We start from the raw sequence: 19,393 nt of genomic DNA, 5'->3' as shown, positions 1-19,393 counted from the left end.
AAATAGTGGCAGTTTCTTAAAAAGCTAGAGAGAACCTGTCATATCATCCAGCCATGCCACTCCTAGGTATTTATTAATCTAGGAGAAATCAAAGTTTATGTCCATCCAAAGAGTTGTGCATGGATAATCATAGCAGCCCTATCTGTAGTAGCCAGAATTGAAAATGACCCAAATAGCTATCAATTGGTGAACAGAAAAACAAATTGTGGTATATCCATACAATGGAATCCCCCTCTGCAATAAAAAGGAATGAACTATTGATTAAAGCACCTATACGGATGAATCTCAAAGTTATTATGCTGAGGGAATGAAGACCTATAAAAAAGAATATGTATTATATTATTTCCTTATATAACATTTTAGAAAATACAAACTAATCTATCATGATAGAAAGGAGGTCACTTGCTGCCTGGGGCTAGGGTGAGGAGGCAGAGAGGGGCAGGGGAGAGAGACTATAAAGTACTTGAGGAAACTTTTGGGAATCTAAGTATGTTCATTATCTTGTTTGGGTTAATGGGTTCACTGGTAAATACATATGCCAAAACATGTCAAATTATATACTTTAAACATATGTAGTTTATTTTTGTCAAGGATTTTTCAATAAAGGTGTTAAACTTTTCAGTAATATATTAATGGTATTTTCATTTATAACTTTCTTCTTAATTTTTTAAAATGTGTATTTAGTTTTGAGACAGACAGAGAGGGGCGGGGGGGGGGGGGGAGAACATGAGCAGGGGAGGAGCAGAGAAAGAGGGAGAGAGAATCCCAAGCAGGCTCCATGCTGCCAGTGCAGAGCCCCGATGCAGAGTAGAACTCATCCACCTAAGCTGCAATCAAGAGTAGGACACTTAACTGTCGGAGCCACCCAACAGCCCCAAGAGGCTTAAAAAAAATTATTTTATTTGAGTGTAGTTGACACAATGTTACATTAATTTCAGGTTTACAACACAATGACTCAACTTCTCTATACATTATGTTGTGCTCCCAACAGAGTGTAGCTACCATTTGTCACCCTACAACACTATTAGAATATCACTGACTGTAGTCCCCATACTGTCTGTGCCTTTAATTCTGGTGACTTTTTCATTCTCTAACTGGAAGACTGTGTGTCCCACTCCCTTTCACCCATTTGCCCATCCTCCCTTCTTCCCCTCTGGCAACTCTCAGTTTGTTCTCTGGATTTACACATCTGATTCTGCTTTTTGTTTGTTTATTCATTTGTCCCCTCCCTATACCAGGAAGAGAAAGAATCCTTATCGTCAGAGACTGGAAATTGATGCTGAAATGGATCTGTACAAATTTACTGAAATAACCCTTGTCTTCCACTTGTTTTGCATCCCTTTGCCCCTACCCTACATTTCCTAGTTTCTTCCCCACAATTTACTACCCATAGCCCATACCCTTTTTTTTCTTAAAGATTCTTGACAAGTTGATTGTTTTTTTGTTTAAAAGGTATCGAAACTTCCTGCTCTGGTCACTTAAGATATTCACTCTCTCGTGAAGGCTCCCATGCATGTGTAAGAATTTAAAACGTGTATGCTTTTCTCCTATTAATTTGTCTTATGCCAGCGTAAGTGAGACCCAAGGATGGTAGAGAATTTTTCCTCCCTTACAGAACTTATTATTGAACACCTACTGTTTTTACATCCATCACTTCATTTACTTTTCACAAAACAGAAGACATATCTTTTTATACCCATTTTACAGATGAATAAATTAAGCCCAAAGAAGTTAATGGAAAGTGGCAGGACTGGCCCTGAAATCCAGGTTTGACTGATTCCAAAATTATGGTACTTTCCATCAAACCACAATACAAGAATCACAGGTAAAGAGTTTGGGGAGGGGGCACGTGGGTGGCTCAGTCGGTTAAGTGTCCAACTTTGGTTCAGGTCATGATCTCACAGTTTGTGAGATCAAGCCCCACATCCGGCTCTCTGCTGACAGCTCTGAGCCTGGAGCCTGCTTCAGATTCTGTGTCTCCCTCTGTCTCTGCTCCTCCCCTGCTCGTGCTCTGTCTCTCTCTGTCAAAAATAAATACACATAAAAAAAAAAAAAAAAAAAAGAGTTCTGGGGGCAGAGAATAAAATCCCTAACTCTTTCTGAGGAAGTCACTGACGGCTTTGCTATTGAAGAAACCCTATTACTTGAGAGGTAGTCAAGGCTCTCAAGTATTTAGAATGTTAAGAGAGTGCATTATTGATGAACCAAAGGCAAATTATATACTATTCCTCAGGCAGAAGTAATGTTTTCTTCCTCATTGCTTCTGTAGTGCAATTTATAACTCATCTATTTCATATCTCAGTGAGTTACACTGAAGCTTGTAATTGACAATTACAGTGGACTAGAAGCTGCCATTTGTATTTTAATAATGCCTAATATTTTAAAGCACCTACGGAGATCTGTGTGAAATACTCTTAAAAAGATACTTTATTATTTACAACTCTGTGAGTTAGATACTATTAACTATCTCCATTTTAGAAGAAACAGACTGCAACATAAAAAATTATCTACAAGTGTAAAATAAAGAAAACCCTTAAGCCATATAAAATTAGCAACTATTTTTGTGTATAATTTCATCTTGGAGCTACATTAAACATCAGTGATAGTTAAGAACAAACACTTGGCAGTTAGACACACTCAAATGCATGTGTAAATTATATTTCGAGCCACTTACAAATACGAATTGCACTGGTATTATTATCTTTTTATTATGTATAATAAAGTTGAGTAAGCTTTCAACTCATTTCTAGAATTTGAGGTAAACTAACAGCATTTCAAAAACACAGGTTAAAACAAATGTAGTTTGTTCAGTATGATGTTAGTTTTTTTACATGGCCTTAGTTTGTATTCTTGGAAATGAGGATACCTAAAGCCAATGTTATGTCTAAAAAGCTATATTTAATACTCTTAGTATGCTACACATGATTACGTGTTCAATGAATGCTTACAGAATTCTTCATGATGCTGATTATAATCCTCTGCATCGCTAAGGGCAGACAGCTGTTTACTAGACATATTAATGCAGGACGGAGCACATACGTGAAACAGTAAATAACACACGAAAGTATGGTGACCTCTTGTATCCAGGTTCTCAACTTAACCATATATATTCATTTAAACAGTCCTTTTTTCTGCCTTCTGAATCTTGAACTAATTCTTAAACCAAACATGTACAAGTTTGGGAGTGTCTATCATGTCCCTACCTGGGCCTCAAAGATGAAAGCTACACAAGCTTCCTGCTCTTATTGGGCACACAGTCGGCTTCATTAGCAGAAACCAGTTTGGGAAATAACCTGGAACGCTGGCGTAGGTCACGAACTCGCGCTCGAAATTTTTGTTCCAAATCGACAAAACGTAGGCGCTGGGATACCGCCCCCTGAAGCCCCTGTCAGTCAACCTGTCTGTGGGCGGGGCACGCCCAAGAGCTTTTTTTCGTGAGCATAACTGCGCATGCGCTCCGGGGAGGCGGGTGACCCTGAGAAGTTGCTGTCGCGCAGTGCGCGGCTTAAGACGTAGCGCGTGCGCAGGAGCTCAGCGCAGAGGCCTGCCGGAAGCTAAGATGGCGTGTGTGTGTTGTCCAGGCCGCAGTTGGCGCCTTATCAGTATCTAAGCCGTGTGTTTTGTGAGGGGCTGTGGCAAAGGCCCGTTCTCCCGCCATGGCCCGGCATCGGAATGTTCGAGGCTATAACTACGATGAAGGTATGTGGCAGGGTCTTGCCGGGACGTCCTTGTCGCCGTTCCAGCTGGGATTCCAGCCCGTTGGCATACACTTTGATCTGTGAGTTTCTCGTTAGTGGTGCCAGGGTGGAATTCACAGCAGGCTCAGTTGGAGAAAATAACAGTTCATCTGAATGCCAGCGAGTGGCGTTGTTTTATGTCGTGATTTCTGCCCTCTGGGATTGGTTTTATTTTAGGGCAGGAGAGGTGCTGCACGTCGTCCTATGGGGAGGACATTTGCGGAGGTTGGGATTCGGTGATATATGTGCACGTCATCTCTCCCTCCCATTGTTTCCTCCCAGGTCGGGTACACAGTTGCCTCCTTCTAGGTATTCTCTTCCGACCCCACTTTAAAAAATGCCCACGAAATGATGCTCGCTTGTAAAAGACGGATTGATTTCATGCTTACCTTGAATTGTTAGGCTGTAACTATTTTAGATATACATGGTGAATCTTCTGTGTTTGTTCATGCATACATTTTGTGTAGAACCTGGCTTGAGCTAACTGAACTTAGGTTGTATGAGTTTCAAGTTAAATTGGAAACTTAGGAGACGATAAAAAAGATATTAAAACGGCCTAATTAATAAGTGGATCAGATGATCTTGAGGTGTATACACCGTTCTTGGTTGATAATGCTCAATATAAATGTTTTTTGGAATGGGAAAAAAAGCAACACTAGAAGCAAGGGGGCTCCGGAAAGTACTTACTGATTTTTAAAAATGAAATAAAAAATGTGCATGTGAATGTTCTCTAGGAGTTTAAAAGGAGTTAGAATTAGTTTAGGATAAGTGCATCATCTCCTTGTAGTCAACAGTTCTAGGCATCACCAAGCATCATACAAACTAAAATTATAAACAAAAATGAAGGACTGCAAAAAAGGAGTTAAGACCTGTTGCATTTTAAAGTGCTAATAGTCTAAGTGTGCTTAATATGTTAGTGGTTGTTATTGGCACTGTCAACAGATTATTCTAGAACATCAGTATGCCCTAACCATAGTGAAGGGTAGCTGTACTGCATTTGGAGATTCGCCTCGCCAGCCTGGCACATGTTAGGTTCCTGGTGTTCACTTCAGATTGGAGGTCGTTTTAAGTGTATGCAGTGGATTTATTGCATGTGGATTGCTGCTACCTGAGAGATGACTTTAGGCCCGAGAGATAGTTTTGCAGTTACGACAGGAAAAGTATGGATAGGCCTAATTGCAATGTACTCATTTCTTCAATAAGTATGCATAATCTCTTCAGCCAACATTAATTGAGTGCCTATTCTTCATTAATTGGGTGCTTGGAGTACTGCTCCAAGCTTTGGGGAAAAATAGTAAGATGTTTGAGGGACTGTAGAGGGGGAAATACACAAGTAACCGATGATTCGAGTATGACATGCTACAAAAAGTACTCCCAAGATGCTGTGGGAGCTACTACTTAAGTGAGAACACCTTATTCCCAAGTGGGTTGGAGGAGTTTAAAGCAGGATTTCTGTGTGAAGGAAGGCTTCCTGGATGAGAGGTGCGGGTCCTGTGGGAGTGAGTGCTAAATATCTTTTCACCTGGGCAATCCCAGGTCAGGTTGTTTTTTTTGGTCTTGTTTCTTTGGAACAATTGATGATGTCATAAACAAGCTGTTCCTGTAGCATGGGAGGTTCCTCCCCATTTCCTGCTTATAAAAGTTCTACTCATTTTAAGGGTCCAGTTTATTCCTCTTTTTTTTTTTTCCTAGTTAATGTTTCCTTTGTATTATTTTCAAATAATAATTTGAAAATTCTCAAAAGTATATAACTTTATTAGAGTACGTGCTTAAAAACCTATTGGTTCCTCAATTTAACTCTCACTTTGTTCTTCTCTGTTGTTTGGATAGTACCTTACATGACTGCCTTTAGCTAATGCTCAATTACCTACTAATTTTTAATTTTTTTTTAACGTTTATTCATTTTTTGAGAGACAGAGACAGAGCATGAGCGGGGGGAAGGGCAGAGAGAGAGAGAGAGGGAGACACAGAATCCGAAGCAGGCTCCAGGCTCCAAGCTATCAGCACAGAGCCCGGTGCCAGGCCCGAACCCACGACCTGTGAGATCATGACCTGAGCCTGAGCCGAAGTCAGACACTCAACTGACTGAGCCACCCAGGCACCCCTCAGTTAGCTACTAATTTAAAAGTGCCAGGAGGGCATAGTGCATTCTTTATTGTTCTGTTTACTCTGTTGTTACATTTACTCCAGTAGCTGGTAAAATGCTTTATGTGCAGTAAATATTACAAAATTTTGTCAAGGAAAAGAACCACTTTACAAAAATCCTAGGACAGAATTCTCTTCATTATTTATTTATTGGGAAACAGAGTGCTAGCAGGGGAAGGGGGGAGGGAGGGGGAGAAAGAGAGAGAGAGAGAGAGAAAGGGAGAGAATGAATGAATCCTAAGCAGGTTCCACCCCCATCTCACAACTGTGAGATCTCTTGACCTGAAGTGAAATCAAAAATCAAGAGTCACAGGCTCAACCGACCGAGCCACCCAGGTGCCTCTCTCTTCATCCTTTTATATTGTGGCACTGTTGGGGCGCCTGGGTGGCTCCGTCGGTTGAGCATCCGACTTTGGCTCAGGTCATGATTTCGAAGTCCATGGGTTCGAGCCCCCACCCCATGTCGGGCTCTGTGCTGACAGCTCAGAGCCTGGAGCCTGCTTCAGATTCTGTGTCTCTCTCTCTCTGCCCCTCCCCCACTCATGCTCTGTCTCTGTCTCTCTCTCTCTCTCTGTCAAAAATAAATAAACTTTATTTATATTGTGGCACTGTTAAGGTCACTTTCAGTTGGAAAACTAACCTGGTAAAAAAGATTCTTGCCTTTAATGTCTAATTTTTTTTTTTTTTTTTTTGTAAATGACTCATTTATAAGTTGCTGCCTTAGGATTGTGATCTAATAATTTATTGACTGGTACAGATTTTTATCCAATAGTTGTATTTGTCTAATTTTTCTTTGCCATAAACATTTGGTTTCAGCATTTGAACATGCTGTTCCTGATACATAAATACCCTGAGAAACTAGGTACCTATCCTTTGGAGTTAGTTTCAATACTACTTTCCTGGGGATCTTTCTCTAGCCACCGCACTTCCAGTTCTGTTTTTGTTGTTCACGTGTGTGTTCCCAAATCAGTCTATATTTCTCATGTCTCAGACACTTGTCATATAGTTTTTTAACTGCCTGTTTTTTGTGTTTGGTTCCTGTTACAGTTTAGGTTCCTATAGATCTGGGAATGTGCCTGTCACTCACTGTTGCCCCTCAGATATCTTTATTAGTCCTTGGCATAGTCTATCATATGAATAAATACCTTTATGTAAATATATTTATGTTTCTTGGAGGTTTTAGTTTTAAATTGTTTGATTCATTACTTTATAATAAAATAAGAATTAATTTAGTTCCAAACATGTGCTAGGTAGTTGGCTAAGACAAAGCCTTGCCCAGAAGGAGCTTATAGTTTCATGGAATGACATAGATGTATAGTGCTTTGAAGACAGACAGTTGGAGGAATGTGCTAGAGAGTAAAAGTGGTAGGGGGCTTGCTGCTCTCCGGGAATGGTCAGGGAAGGTAGTTGTCAGGGAAGATGTATGCAAACAGGTGACATTTGAGCTGGAACCTTAACTAGGAAAAAGAAGCAGCTTTAGGAAATCTGGGCAAAGTGCATATTCTAGTCACTAGGAAAAGAAGTCCAGTTAGCGTGAACAGAGCACAAGGGAGTTTAGGATAAGATGGTTTTTATAGAAATTAGCTTGACGTGAAGAAAATGTTTTCATGGTCTGATTGTATACCCTGTGCTAGTCTATTGTATGGGAAATAAATGCTTAGGTCATAGACAGCACTTGGTGAAAAAAAATGAATGGATGGCTTATTTCAGGTTTTAACACCAGAGAGACAATTCAAATTTGTGGCCTGTGGTGTTATCGTTTTTTGATTGCATAAAGTGAAAACTTGGAAAAATTTTAATGAAACCCAGTTAGCTTAAAAAAATGAAGAACTGTGTATATCTTTAAAAAAAAATTTTTTTTAATGTTTATTTCTGAGACACAGAGAGACAGAGCATGAGTAGGGGAGGGGCAGAGAGAGAGGGAGACAGAGAATCCGAAGCAGGCTCCAGGCTCTGAGCTGTCAGCACAGAGCCCGACTCGGGGCTTGAACTCACAAACCATGAGATCATGACCTGAGCTGAAGTTGGTCGCTCAACCAACTGAGCCACCCAGGCGCCCCAGAACTGTGTATGTCTTTATGCATAAAGTCTGTAAGTACCTACTTTGTGGATAAAATTTTTAGAATTTTTTGGAAAAGCAGACATTCCAAGTTCCTGTAATTTTGAGGGATGGTTTAGTTTGGAGAAAGTTCTGATGCTTCCTTGTTAATAACTAAGAATATAAAAAGAACTTGTAAATAAATTTATCTTTTGTGTTTTTATTATAGATTTTGAAGATGATGATCTCTATGGCCAGTCTGTAGAGGATGATTATTGTATTTCACCATCAACAGGTATTTGATTTCCATTATTTGGGGGTTTAAAAATGTTAAGTAAGTATCATTGTCATTCTAGGACTAGAGTGTTCCATAAGGCTATGATACTATGTAATGTTTAAAAGATAATTGTATGTTAACTTTTAAAGGTGTATAAAATCATTTCTTTACCTAAGAATTTAAAGTATTGATTTCATCATTTAGCTTTCAACAACAATTTGAAGAAAACTTTGAAAAGTATGTTTTTTCCAAAATTCTTTGTAACATGCAGTTAATCTAAATTTTACTGAAATGGTAATTTAGTCAATAATGAAAACCTAAAACTTTTGAAAGCAGATAGCAATTAACTTTATATACTCAGGGATCTCTTGAATATTAGAAACATTGAGGTGTTACACATAGACTACGTTTCATATAGTACTTCAGTTTACTGTTATATAGTTTGTTAAATAAACCAAATATAGTAGTTCAGACTTCTGATGGAGCCAAAGAGTCATGTAGAGTTCATTTTTCAGTAGGACTGGGCATCAGTTTGTATCTCCTGCCTACCTGCTGAAAGAGTTCTTTGTCACTGTATAAAGAAAACATGAAACATTCATATATTCTTTTCAGCAAATACATAATGTGCGACCAGACCTTTTCTCATAATTTCCCTAATAATATATTTGTCTTCAAATTTCATTCTGTTCTGTAAACAGTTAGTTAAAATGCTCTGCTAAATTTTACTATGCTGTGAAAGGGTAAAATTAAATACAGTTAGGTACAACATAAGTATAATTCACAGCACTCATTCTCTACAAGTTTAAGGGCTCTGTATTAAGGGCTTAATATAATTAACATTCTATCAAAATCCACTTTGTCTTTAATCCCATTTAGTCTCTGAAGCTGCCCTGTAGACCTGTACCTGCTTTAATCTCACTTTCAGTCTCTGATGACCAAATATGTCCCTTCTGACTTTTTAGAATTCCTCTTCCCTATAAAGCAGAGATACTCCACAACTTGTCTTAGCACCTCTCCTTATTCCTCTGAAATGCATCTAGCTCTTGATTTCTGCTTTCCTCATTTAGCCTTACTACTATCAGGGCCTTTCCAATCTTGCTCTAGTGTTACACACTTACCATTCAGGATCCTGTTAGGAGATAGAAATTGTACCAGTCATTTTGCCAGAGAGTATTTATTTATTTATAATGTTTGTTTATTTTTGAGAGAGAGAGAGAGCACAGGCAAGGGAAGGGGAGAGAGAGAGGGAGACACAGAATCCAAAGCAGGCTCCAGGCTCTGAGCTGTCAGCACAGAGCCCGACACGGGGCTGGAACCCATGGACCATGAGATCATGACCTGAGCCGAAGTCAGACACTTGACTGACTGAGCCACCCAGGCACCCCTGCCAGAGAGAATTTAATACAAAAAATTGTTAACTAGGTTTTAGAGAACAAAAAAATGCAAAAAGGGCGAGCAAAGTGTCAGGGAGGTGGTAACTTCAGGAAACATTTACAGTTCTGAGTTCCTGGAGGAACACGTGGGCGAGGTCAGACCCAACCTTTTAGAAGCTCCTGGAGGTGCTTCTAGCTGGAACTTAGACCTGTGACAGGAGGGTGCTGCTTTGCTTCTGAAGTTCAGAGGAGGGGCTGTGGAACGGAGACTCAGACCTCTGAGGAGAGGGACAGTGCATGGCTGGTACCGGTGCCTGCAAAAGGACCTTGTGAACCTGGGATTCAGCCTTTTCAACAGGGAGTTCTAGTCAGCAGGCTGGTCAGGGTGTCTGAGGGATGTGGGCAGGGGCACACTGAAGCTGGTTCTGGGAGTTTTGGGAAAACTGCTAACTGGTACTAACTGCTGTTACTGCAGCGTGCAGTGTTGCTGGGCAGATGGGGGATGGACAAGAAGCAGAAAGGAAAGGAGCACGTGTCTTCCTCTTCTGACCTTCCAGTCTCCCTCTAGCATCTCCCCATTGGCTGATCCTAAAAGGGAGCCAGCTGTCAAAGAAATGAACTTCCTAGAGACTGCAACCCCAGCATCACAAAGCAGAGTAAAGAAGACTGGGTTACAAGCTCAGAGATGGCTTAATCATCATGCCTTTAGAGCTCCTTTGCTGGGATTCAAGACCACATTTTGTAGGGATGAAGGATAAAAGAAATTTCATTTTTTTCAAGGTACCTCTGAGACACTTGCCATTTGCAATGTTAAAAAAACTTCATGGGTTAACCCTTTGGGGTTCCTACGATATACTGTCACAGTTGACTAGGTGATAAAGTGGTATCTGGTAGCATTAACTTTATCACTCATATTTTAAGTGCAGTGGAGAGCATGGCATGTTCATGAAACTGAGAAGATGATGTGAGTGTGATAATTAGATTGGAGTATTTTATTTTATTTGAGAGAGAGAGAGAGAGCAAGAGCGAGAATGCGCACCTGAGCAGGGGAGAGGGGCAGAGAGAGAGAGAGAGAGAGAGAGAATATCTTAAGCAGGGGCTTGGTCCTGGGACCCTAAGATTGTGATTTAAGCTGAAATCAAGAGTCAGACACTCAACCAACTGAACCACCCAGGTGCCCCTAGATGGGAGTTTTTAAAAAAATCTCTTACATAGTAGAGACCGGATTGAAGGTAGTACATTAGGGGATGTACATAGATTAGTTTGGAGATGGGTTTATTAATCTAGAGGAGATGAGGATATTTGAGGACAGTGTTCTCAAAGTGTGGTCCAGGTACTATCAGCATCACTGGGGAATTTATTAGAAAAGTAATTCTTGGCCCTGTTCAGAGGGGGGCACAGCTGCTCTTTTATTTAACAAGCTCTCCATAGTCTGTTGATGTTTGCTTTGAGAATCAAAGTTTAGGACAAGGGTGGTAGCATTCGATTTGGAGATAGATTCAAGAGATACCTTACAGGAATTAAGGGCTACAGGATTTGGAAGTTGGTTGAATCTGGCTTGCACAGTGTGGAAACCTTTATAGAGAGAGAGACTGCTGAAAGACATCTTAATCTTGCAGGTTAACACATTCCTTTATCTAGGCTTATCTGGATAACGTATTCTTAATCTCGTGTAAGGAACTGATGGCATACCACGTCAGGCATTCAGAGGGTGTTTTTTTTGTGTGTGTTCATGGCCTCGCTTTCTTGAGGTCAGAGTTTATCCCTTTGTCTCTCATAGGTCTTGACGGTGTGTCTTGTGTGTGGTTCATTTTCAGGATAGTTTTACTCCTTGAGTTACTTCTGTACTATACACCAAGAAGTCAGTGACTTTATTGAAGTGGGAGGTACAATGAAATGGTTTTGAGTTTTTTCTGTGACAAACTGTGTTTTTAACAAATGCATGTGGTTTGGGGTCTTTTAGTTTTTCAAAACATGTATGCAATAGTGATGTTAGATCAGAAACTTATTTTTCTTTTTTAGTGATATATTTTCCAAGTGATTTTCAATAAAAAATGAATAGTGTTAGAAGGATGCTCTGTTCTTAAAGAAGCAGCCAATGTCATTGAAGAGCTGATCATATTCATGGTCTTATGAATTCTGATAATTGAGTGATTTTTATCAATTAATAGGAATTTTTCTAAAATTCATCAGCACATGTACGTTTTTGAACTCTAGGTAGGCACCGTTGTCCTGATGGAAAGGGAATTTCTAAATGTTACAGCTTTTTTTCCGTTGGAAAGATTGACTTTGATATTGCGTGTTGAACATAGTCAAGGAATTGAGGATGGCAAAAAGAGCCTACATATACAACTTTATTTGAACAGTTGTGGGTTTTGTTTTGCCTACTGTAATTGGAAGTGTTAAAGGATAAACTGAGGCATATTGCAATTAGTAAGAATTTATTCGAACAAACACCAGTTTGAATCAGGCAGCTCCAAACTGGAAGTGGTTACGGTCCCCCCACCAGATTGGACTAAGGGGCAGGGATTTTATAGAGAAGATAGGAAACAAAGCAAGGAAATTATTTGATTGACTATAGCTTAAAGGTTGCATTATTTGAGAAAGCCTAGTTGGATTTTTGTGATTGGTGGTTCTTTTTAAAATTTTTTTTTAACGTTTATTTATTTTTGACAGACAGACAGACAGTGCAAGCGGGGGCAGGGCAGAGAGAGATGGAGACACAGAATCCGAAGCAGGCTCCGGGCTCTGAGCTGTCAGCACAGAGCCTGACTTGGGGTTCGAACCCACAGGTTGAGTCGTGATATCATGACCTGAACCTAAGTCTGAAGCTTAATCAACTGAGCCATTGAGGTACCCCTGATTGGTTGTTCTTCTTAATCCTCAGGTTTAGGAGTTGACTCTGGCTTAGTTTTCCATTTGTTATCAAGGCATTGGAGCCACTCAGTCAAAAGGCCTCCAATGATTGCTTAAACAGTAGTATTCATTCCATTCCAACTCAGAATCTTTATTAAGCATCAATTAATGTGTAAGAAAAACCCAATTCTAATAAATTTATGAATTAATTTGGTATAAGGAAGTATGCTAAATGTCCTCTTCAAATGTGCCAAAGTGGTATGGTGGGTGGAACATTAGTCCTGCCTGAAGGGTCTGGGAAGGCTTCTGGAAGGACTGGGACATTTGGGAGGAAGAATGGCATCTTAGAGGAAACAGTAGTGCTTGAGCAGTGGCCTCTATGTGAGCCTTATTTGAGAACACTCATTTGCAGCAGGAAAGAGGGCTGGGAACGGAAATAGGCAAATTCTGGAAGGCAGTTTTTAATTTTTGGTGTGTCATGTCAGCTTATTGGAGGTTTTTGAATAAGGGGTAATATTTTTGGAAAGGAACTGATGACCATATACAAAGTGGACTACAGGGGGATTTGTAGGCCAGTTTTTCCTAACTTTCCCTGATATCAGTCATCTGGGAATAATATAAAAATACAGATTCCCTGGGGGTGCCTGGGTGGCTCAGTTGGTTAAGCGTCAGACTTGGGCTCAGGTCATGATCATACAGTTCACAAGTTCAGGCCCCGCTTTGGCTCTGTGCTGACAGCTTGGAGCCTGGAGCCTGCTTCTGATTCTCTCTCTCTCTCTCTCTCTCTCTCTCTCTCTCTCTCTCTCTGCCCTTTGCCCACTCGTACTTCGTCTCTCCCTTTCTCAAAAATACATAACACATTAAAAAATACAGATTCCGGTCCCGTTTCCAGCATCACAGAATCAGAACCTCCAGAGGAGGAAGCTCAGGCAGTTGTATCATTAATGAGTGCCTCTTACATGATATTCAATTTAAGGTGTTTAGGGAACAATTTGAGGTGGTTTAGGAGTCAGGTTTTGAATTCTTTGAAATTTCATGTATGTTTAAATGCCTTAAGTTTTAAAAGTAATTATGGGTGTTCCAATTTTTCAGAAAGCATTTCCATCAAAGTTTGTGATTTAAATTTAGAAAAGAATAGTATTTTGTATTTATCCTTTTCTCTCCTCTTTCTTTCTCTTTTTATTGTATTTCTTGCCTTTTGGGTTCTCACTTCAACTTCAGAGATTTGGACTGTTTTTTCCCCACTAGTAGCTATTTTCCCTGGGGACTTTTTTTTACCTTCCTTCCCGCCCCAATTCCCAGCAAATCCAGCCAACAGCATTTCTAAAACAGTAGCCATAGTGTAGGTTTCTGAGTTGGATTTGTGTGTAGATTGGGGATAAGAATCCATCCGCCTCCCCCCCCCCAGAAAAAAAATAGTTCCTCTGAGGTTGAGTAGCAGCCTGGATATTGACAACTTCCTTTTCCCTCTCAATTATTTCCTGAGTGAAAATTGTTGAGGGAATTATCTGATTTTTTTCCTTACTTAATTTTTGATTTTCCTTAGGGTTTTACTCACAGTTGAAAGGTAAGAGAAGAAGTTAGGGAAAGTATTTTTTTTTTTTTGTTACTTTTAGGCTAAACTGAGTAGTTTATTACAGCTAGGAAAATAATTTATAAATTACCAGGCACAAAGTGGTCCAGTTTACATTTTTTAGTACCCCAGTTATTATTAATTAATTAATTACTTTAATGTTTATTTTTGAGAAAGTCAGGGAGGGGCAGAGAGGAAGACAGAGGATCCCCAACAGTCTCCATGCTGTCAGTGCAGAGCCTGATGTGGGGCTTGAACTCATGGACTGTGAGATCATGACCTGAGCCAAAACCAAGAGTTGGATGCTTAACCAACTGAGCCACTCAGGCATCCCACCCCATTTCATTATAATAGCAGTGCTCTATTCTCCTTGTACTAGAGGGAGATAAATAGGGGTATATATGCAACATAATATGTGTATTGTTAAATAAAAAGGTTTTTTTAATGTTTATTTTTTTTTTTTAATTATTTTTTTTTTTTGCAATGTTTATTTATTTTTGGGACAGAGAGAGACAGAGCATGAACGGGGGAGGGGCAGAGAGAGAGGGAGACACAGAATCGGAAACGGGCTCCAGGCTCTGAGCCATCAGCCCAGAGCCCGACGCGGGGCTCGAACTCCCGGACCGCGAGATCGTGACCTGGCTGAAGTCGGACGCTTAACCGACTGCGCCACCCAGGCGCCCCTTAATGTTTATTTTTGAGAGACAGAGAGAGAGAGAGAGAGAGAGAGAGAGAGACAGAGCATAAGTAGGGGAGGGTTAGAGAGAGAGGGAGACACAGAATCTGAAACAGGCTCCAGGTTCTGAGCTGTCAGCACAGAGCCCAACATGGGGCTCGAATCCAGGAACCATGAGATCATGACCCGAGGCAGAGTCAGACACAACGAACTGAGCCACCCAGGCACGCCCATAATATGTGTATATTTTTTTTAATGTGTGTTTATTTTTGACAGACAGAGCATGAGTGGGGGAGGGGCATAGAGAGAGGGAGACACAGAATCCGAAGCAGGCTCCAGGCTCTGAGCTGTTAGCTCTGTTAGCTCAGAGCCTGATGTGGGGCTCGAACTCACGGAGTGTGAGGTTGTAACCTGAGCGGAAGTCAGACGCTTAACCAACTGAGCCACCCAGGCGCCTCTAATATGTGTATTTTTTGAAAACCTTAGGGTCTTCAGAATTGTATACAAAAAATAACAGAACTGGGAAAAAATAGGATCGTGACAGATCACTCAGCCTGTAAAGTACTGCAAAAACAGTAATGAAAATGCTTGCACATTTGAAAAGATACCTTAACTTCCTAATAAAGAAATATTCCAGTAACTATAAAACTTTAAATTTTTAAAAAAGGTAAAAGCTTAACAGAAATGTGAGAAATAATTAAACTAACAAGTCATGTTGCAAAGGCAAAATGCTCACAGATCTCGGAGAGTCAAGAAGCAGTAGGCATGCACAAAACAAGTCACAGTCCTCCAAACTGAGCCTAGAGGAAGAATGTGGCGCGCTCTGGCTTTATGGTACGGTCACAGTTACGGTGTAAGCTGTGGCAGACGTTACTTTGTACCTGCTGCTTTTAGGTGATGATGCAAAACATCGAAGTGGGGGCAAAATCTCATAACCAAAGCAACTTGAATGTTTTACCCTCATTGTTCTCCTGTTTACCATTTGGTGTGAGTAGGTTGTGTTAAGGAAACACGCAGTATGGCAGAATAGCCGCACTCTCTCTCTTACTTGTTCTCTTTGTCCCAGGTGTCTTCCACCTGCTCCTCAGTTTTTCTGATGTTCTTACCTCATTTTGTATAATCGCGCCAGTCTTCGGTGACTGTGCCTCTGTAGCACTCATCTGTACTACTCATTTGGCTCTTAAAATGCATCATTACGTTTTTTTCTTTGCTTTTACTACTAATCTCTAAGGCCATCGTTTAGACCATTACGTTTTTTTCTTTGCTTTTACTACTGATCTCTAAGGCCATCGTTTATATAGTCTATGAATAGATAGCACTTATGCCACAGCCCTCTGAGTAGGGGTATTACACATAAGCCATAGCATTATCTAGTGTTTGTATGTGCATTATTTATATGCATTGGTTATAGACTTTATGGTTAGTTTCTCTTTCTTTCATAGGTCATGCCTTCCTGAAAACATGCACAAAGGTTCAATGTGGGAACACTTAAGCAGTAGACTTAAGTGTTATGTGCTCTTCCAGAAAGCTAAATACTATAAAATCCCTAGGAACACTTTGCGTGTAGAATACTGTATTTCTACCCTCTGTCTTTGTAACTTTCTATCTTTCTTAACTTATTCTTTAATTATATTTCTTCACAATTGAACACAAGCTGCAGGAATTGAGGTCAGTGGGCATCCAGCTGAGGTGGAAGAGTCAGCCCTGGGGGCGTTCATGATGATTTTTCTTCTTTGCTCACTTATATTTGGTTGATGATACGCAGACATATATTGACACTTTCATACTTTGGCTTTCCTCCTTTTAATGAAATATACAATACCAGTTACACATTGAGGGATGACACTGAGTGCTATAGAATGGCACAGGCTGATATCTGAAAGTCAGAGTTAGGTATGTGATGCTATTATGCAGTGTAGACAATGCGTGATTGAAAGGAGGTTTTCAAAAATTAAGGTCTATGATTTTGATCAACTGTTGGGTTCAGACAAAATTAGCAATTCTCAGAAAGTGAAAATTAAGTTTTTAGTATTTTCTTTTTTTTAATTTTTATTAAAATTTTTTTAATGTTTATTTATTTTTGAGAGAGAGAGAGAGACAGACAGAGCATGAGTGGGGAGGGGCAGAGAGAGAGGGAGACACAGAATCCAAAGCAGGCTCCAGGTTCTGAGTCATCAGCACAGAGCCTGACGTGGGGCTTGAACCCACGAGCTGTGAGATCATGACCTGGTTGAAGTTGGACGCTTAACTGACTGAGCCACCCAGGCACCCCTTTAGTATTTTCTTAATTGTACAAATAAGCAAGTTTGGTATGTGGTTTGAAATATTTGTTCCAAAGAAGAGAATATGGCAGGGAAGATGGGGTGGTAGGCAGGGATGAGGTGTCAGGAAAGGTAGTGTTTGAAAACTGTGGCGAGTCAGCTCGGTGAAGGTTTTGGAGATAAAAAGGAGGATGATTGTAGAGGCCAGTGAGTAGTTAGTAAGGACGTCTGAGCAGGATTTGGGGTATGGTGTGTTTTGTCCCTGTTTTGTTTTTAGCTATTACTACAGAATGTGGGTAAATGGCTGTAGGTGGTTGGTCAGCATCTTTTGTTTTTATTTTCACTTAAAAAAAAAAAAAAGACTTATTGGAAAGTGGCTGTGCTACAGCATTCTTCCATCATTGTCTGTTCTAGCTGCTCAGTTTATTTACTCGCGACGTGACAAACCTTCACTTGTTGAGCCTGTAGAAGAATATGATTACGAAGATCTGAAAGAGTCCTCCAATTCTTTTTTGAACCATCAGCTAAGTGGAATTGATCAAGGTATAGTAAAAAGTAGTTTATCCGTGCTTCGTGTTTGAAAATGATTGGTAATCAGTATACCAGAATTTTTCAGTTTTATTGTGATTGTTCATGATAGTGATGGTGGGAAGGAATGGTACAAATATATCTTGTCTCGTCAAGGGAAATTTACATTATATTAAGTATATTTTATGAGGAATGTATGGTTAACTGTATGGCTGAACATTGGTTGTGTGGCTATTTAACTGGAATTTTTGACTGAGATCTTTGTTTTATCTCTTCAGGAGAGAAACTTTAGTGATTTGTTTTCTTGTACCAATATTTATTATTTCATAAGCTCTAATAGGGAAAGAGATATATTGTGGATAAAAATATAATCATTATAAATAATTTTTGCCAAGGAAAGAGGAGAGTTGTACATCCTAATATAGTTTCAAATTCCTTTTTTTAGTTTTCAAGATTGAGTGTTCTTCCATGGCACCATTTAAGTACAGCCTTTTAATTATTTTCTGTTCTAGCTCGTCTTTATTCATGCCTTGATCACATGAGAGAGGCACTTGGAGATGCCGTGCCAGATGACATATTGGTCGAAGCAGTTCTGAAGAACAAGTTTGATGTGCAGAAGGCCTTGTCACTGGTTCTGGAGCAAGATAAAGTGCAGAATTTGAAGGTCAAGAGTGAGGGAGCAGCATCCACAGGGAAGACTGCAAAAGGTATGCTTTTCCTTGTTCTCCTTTAGTGGTTTTACAGCTAATGTTTCAAAAGAGGCACTGATTTGCTCAGGCTGTTAAGAAATATGGGCGGAACATTTTGCATGTTACAGTAATCCTGATTTTCATCAATTGATTTTCCGCTTTGTGAATTTTTAAGCTGAGTGCTTTGTTTTCTTCCCTCTATTACAGCTTGTTTTTTCATAATTTCCCTTTGTTTTGTAACTAGCAGGATATAGGGGAAATAAAATCAGACAAAAACAAGCCACTTGTTGCTTCTTGTCAGTAGCTTAGAGAGCTTTTTAATTATTGTTGTTTTTCTAACTCTAATGGGTCAGGAGGTGGAAATTAATAGCCAGACGATTAATTACAGAAATCCCTTTATTTTTATAGTATTTATAAATATGTTAGTTTTATTGAAATATCATAAGTATCCTACTACTGTTTCATTTCAAAGCCAGATCTTTAATTTTAAATTTATAGAATTTGGGGTTAAGCTTGGAAATTTAATTGGCATAAGAAGGAAACTGAGGTACCTCTGTAATAATTGGTATGGTATCTGTCAGTACGACCATGGTGATTTATTAACTGGGCTGGTATTTCCTGTAACCTGAGGACTAGATTTTTTACCACATCAAAGTCGTATGCAATCTGTTACTATGAAACAAGGATGGGTTTTATTATCTATTTAAATTAAAAAAAATATTTGATGTGGAGGCACTTGTAACTGACCCTATGAAAATGAGTCTTTAATATTTCATCTTTATTAATAGTTTATCCCAGAGATGACAGGATGTTATTTGTTTTGCTTGTTTTTAACACATTAAAAATATAGGAGAAGATAAACCTAGTTCTTTTCATTGGTCTTTTACTTGTTTTGAATTTGAGATAACCATGACGATAATTTAAGTACATTAAAACCTCACATTATAAAATTTGTGAAAAGTAGAATATTGACTAACTTGATATTTACATTTGTATATATTAGTGAACAAAGTATGAAGGTCACTGTAGATGGTTAAAGGAAGGTAAAATTCCTTTATTATTGTTTTTTTAGAGTGTTCACTTATTAAATAATGATCAAATATTTGATCGCTTTATTCATGCTGTAATCAGAAGAAACATTTAGTAATTAAATGCCTCATTTCATGTTTCCTTTTGGTTGCTGTGACTGTCTTCTGCATATGTCAACCTATTCATCTGAAAATTAATGGCTTTTGTAAGG

The 19,393-nt window shown here is 39.4% G+C and overlaps 1 protein-coding gene across 3 annotated transcripts in view; it reads left to right on the top strand.

Moving 5' to 3' along the window:
* The first annotated feature begins 3,467 nt into the window (after positions 1 to 3,467).
* HBS1L (HBS1 like translational GTPase) overlaps positions 3,468 to 19,393 on the top strand; it is an 88,051-nt gene continuing 72,125 nt past the window's right edge. The window contains exons 1-4 of one of the 3 annotated variants that reach the window (XM_045499710.1): positions 3,468 to 3,699; positions 8,150 to 8,215; positions 17,351 to 17,479; positions 17,977 to 18,171. In XM_045499710.1, coding sequence (XP_045355666.1) covers positions 3,657 to 3,699; positions 8,150 to 8,215; positions 17,351 to 17,479; positions 17,977 to 18,171 — 433 coding nt within the window. In that variant the 5' untranslated portion in view covers positions 3,468 to 3,656. Of the gene's footprint in view, positions 3,700 to 8,149; positions 8,216 to 17,350; positions 17,480 to 17,976; positions 18,172 to 19,367; position 19,393 lie in introns of those variants that run through there. The other 2 variants (XM_045499708.1, XM_045499712.1) reach the window with 2 other exon arrangements.

Source organism: Leopardus geoffroyi, chromosome B2 (assembly GCF_018350155.1).
Source record: "Leopardus geoffroyi isolate Oge1 chromosome B2, O.geoffroyi_Oge1_pat1.0, whole genome shotgun sequence".
Taxonomy (NCBI): domain Eukaryota; kingdom Metazoa; phylum Chordata; class Mammalia; order Carnivora; family Felidae; genus Leopardus; species Leopardus geoffroyi.
This window is presented reverse-complemented; position numbering and strand designations above follow the sequence as displayed.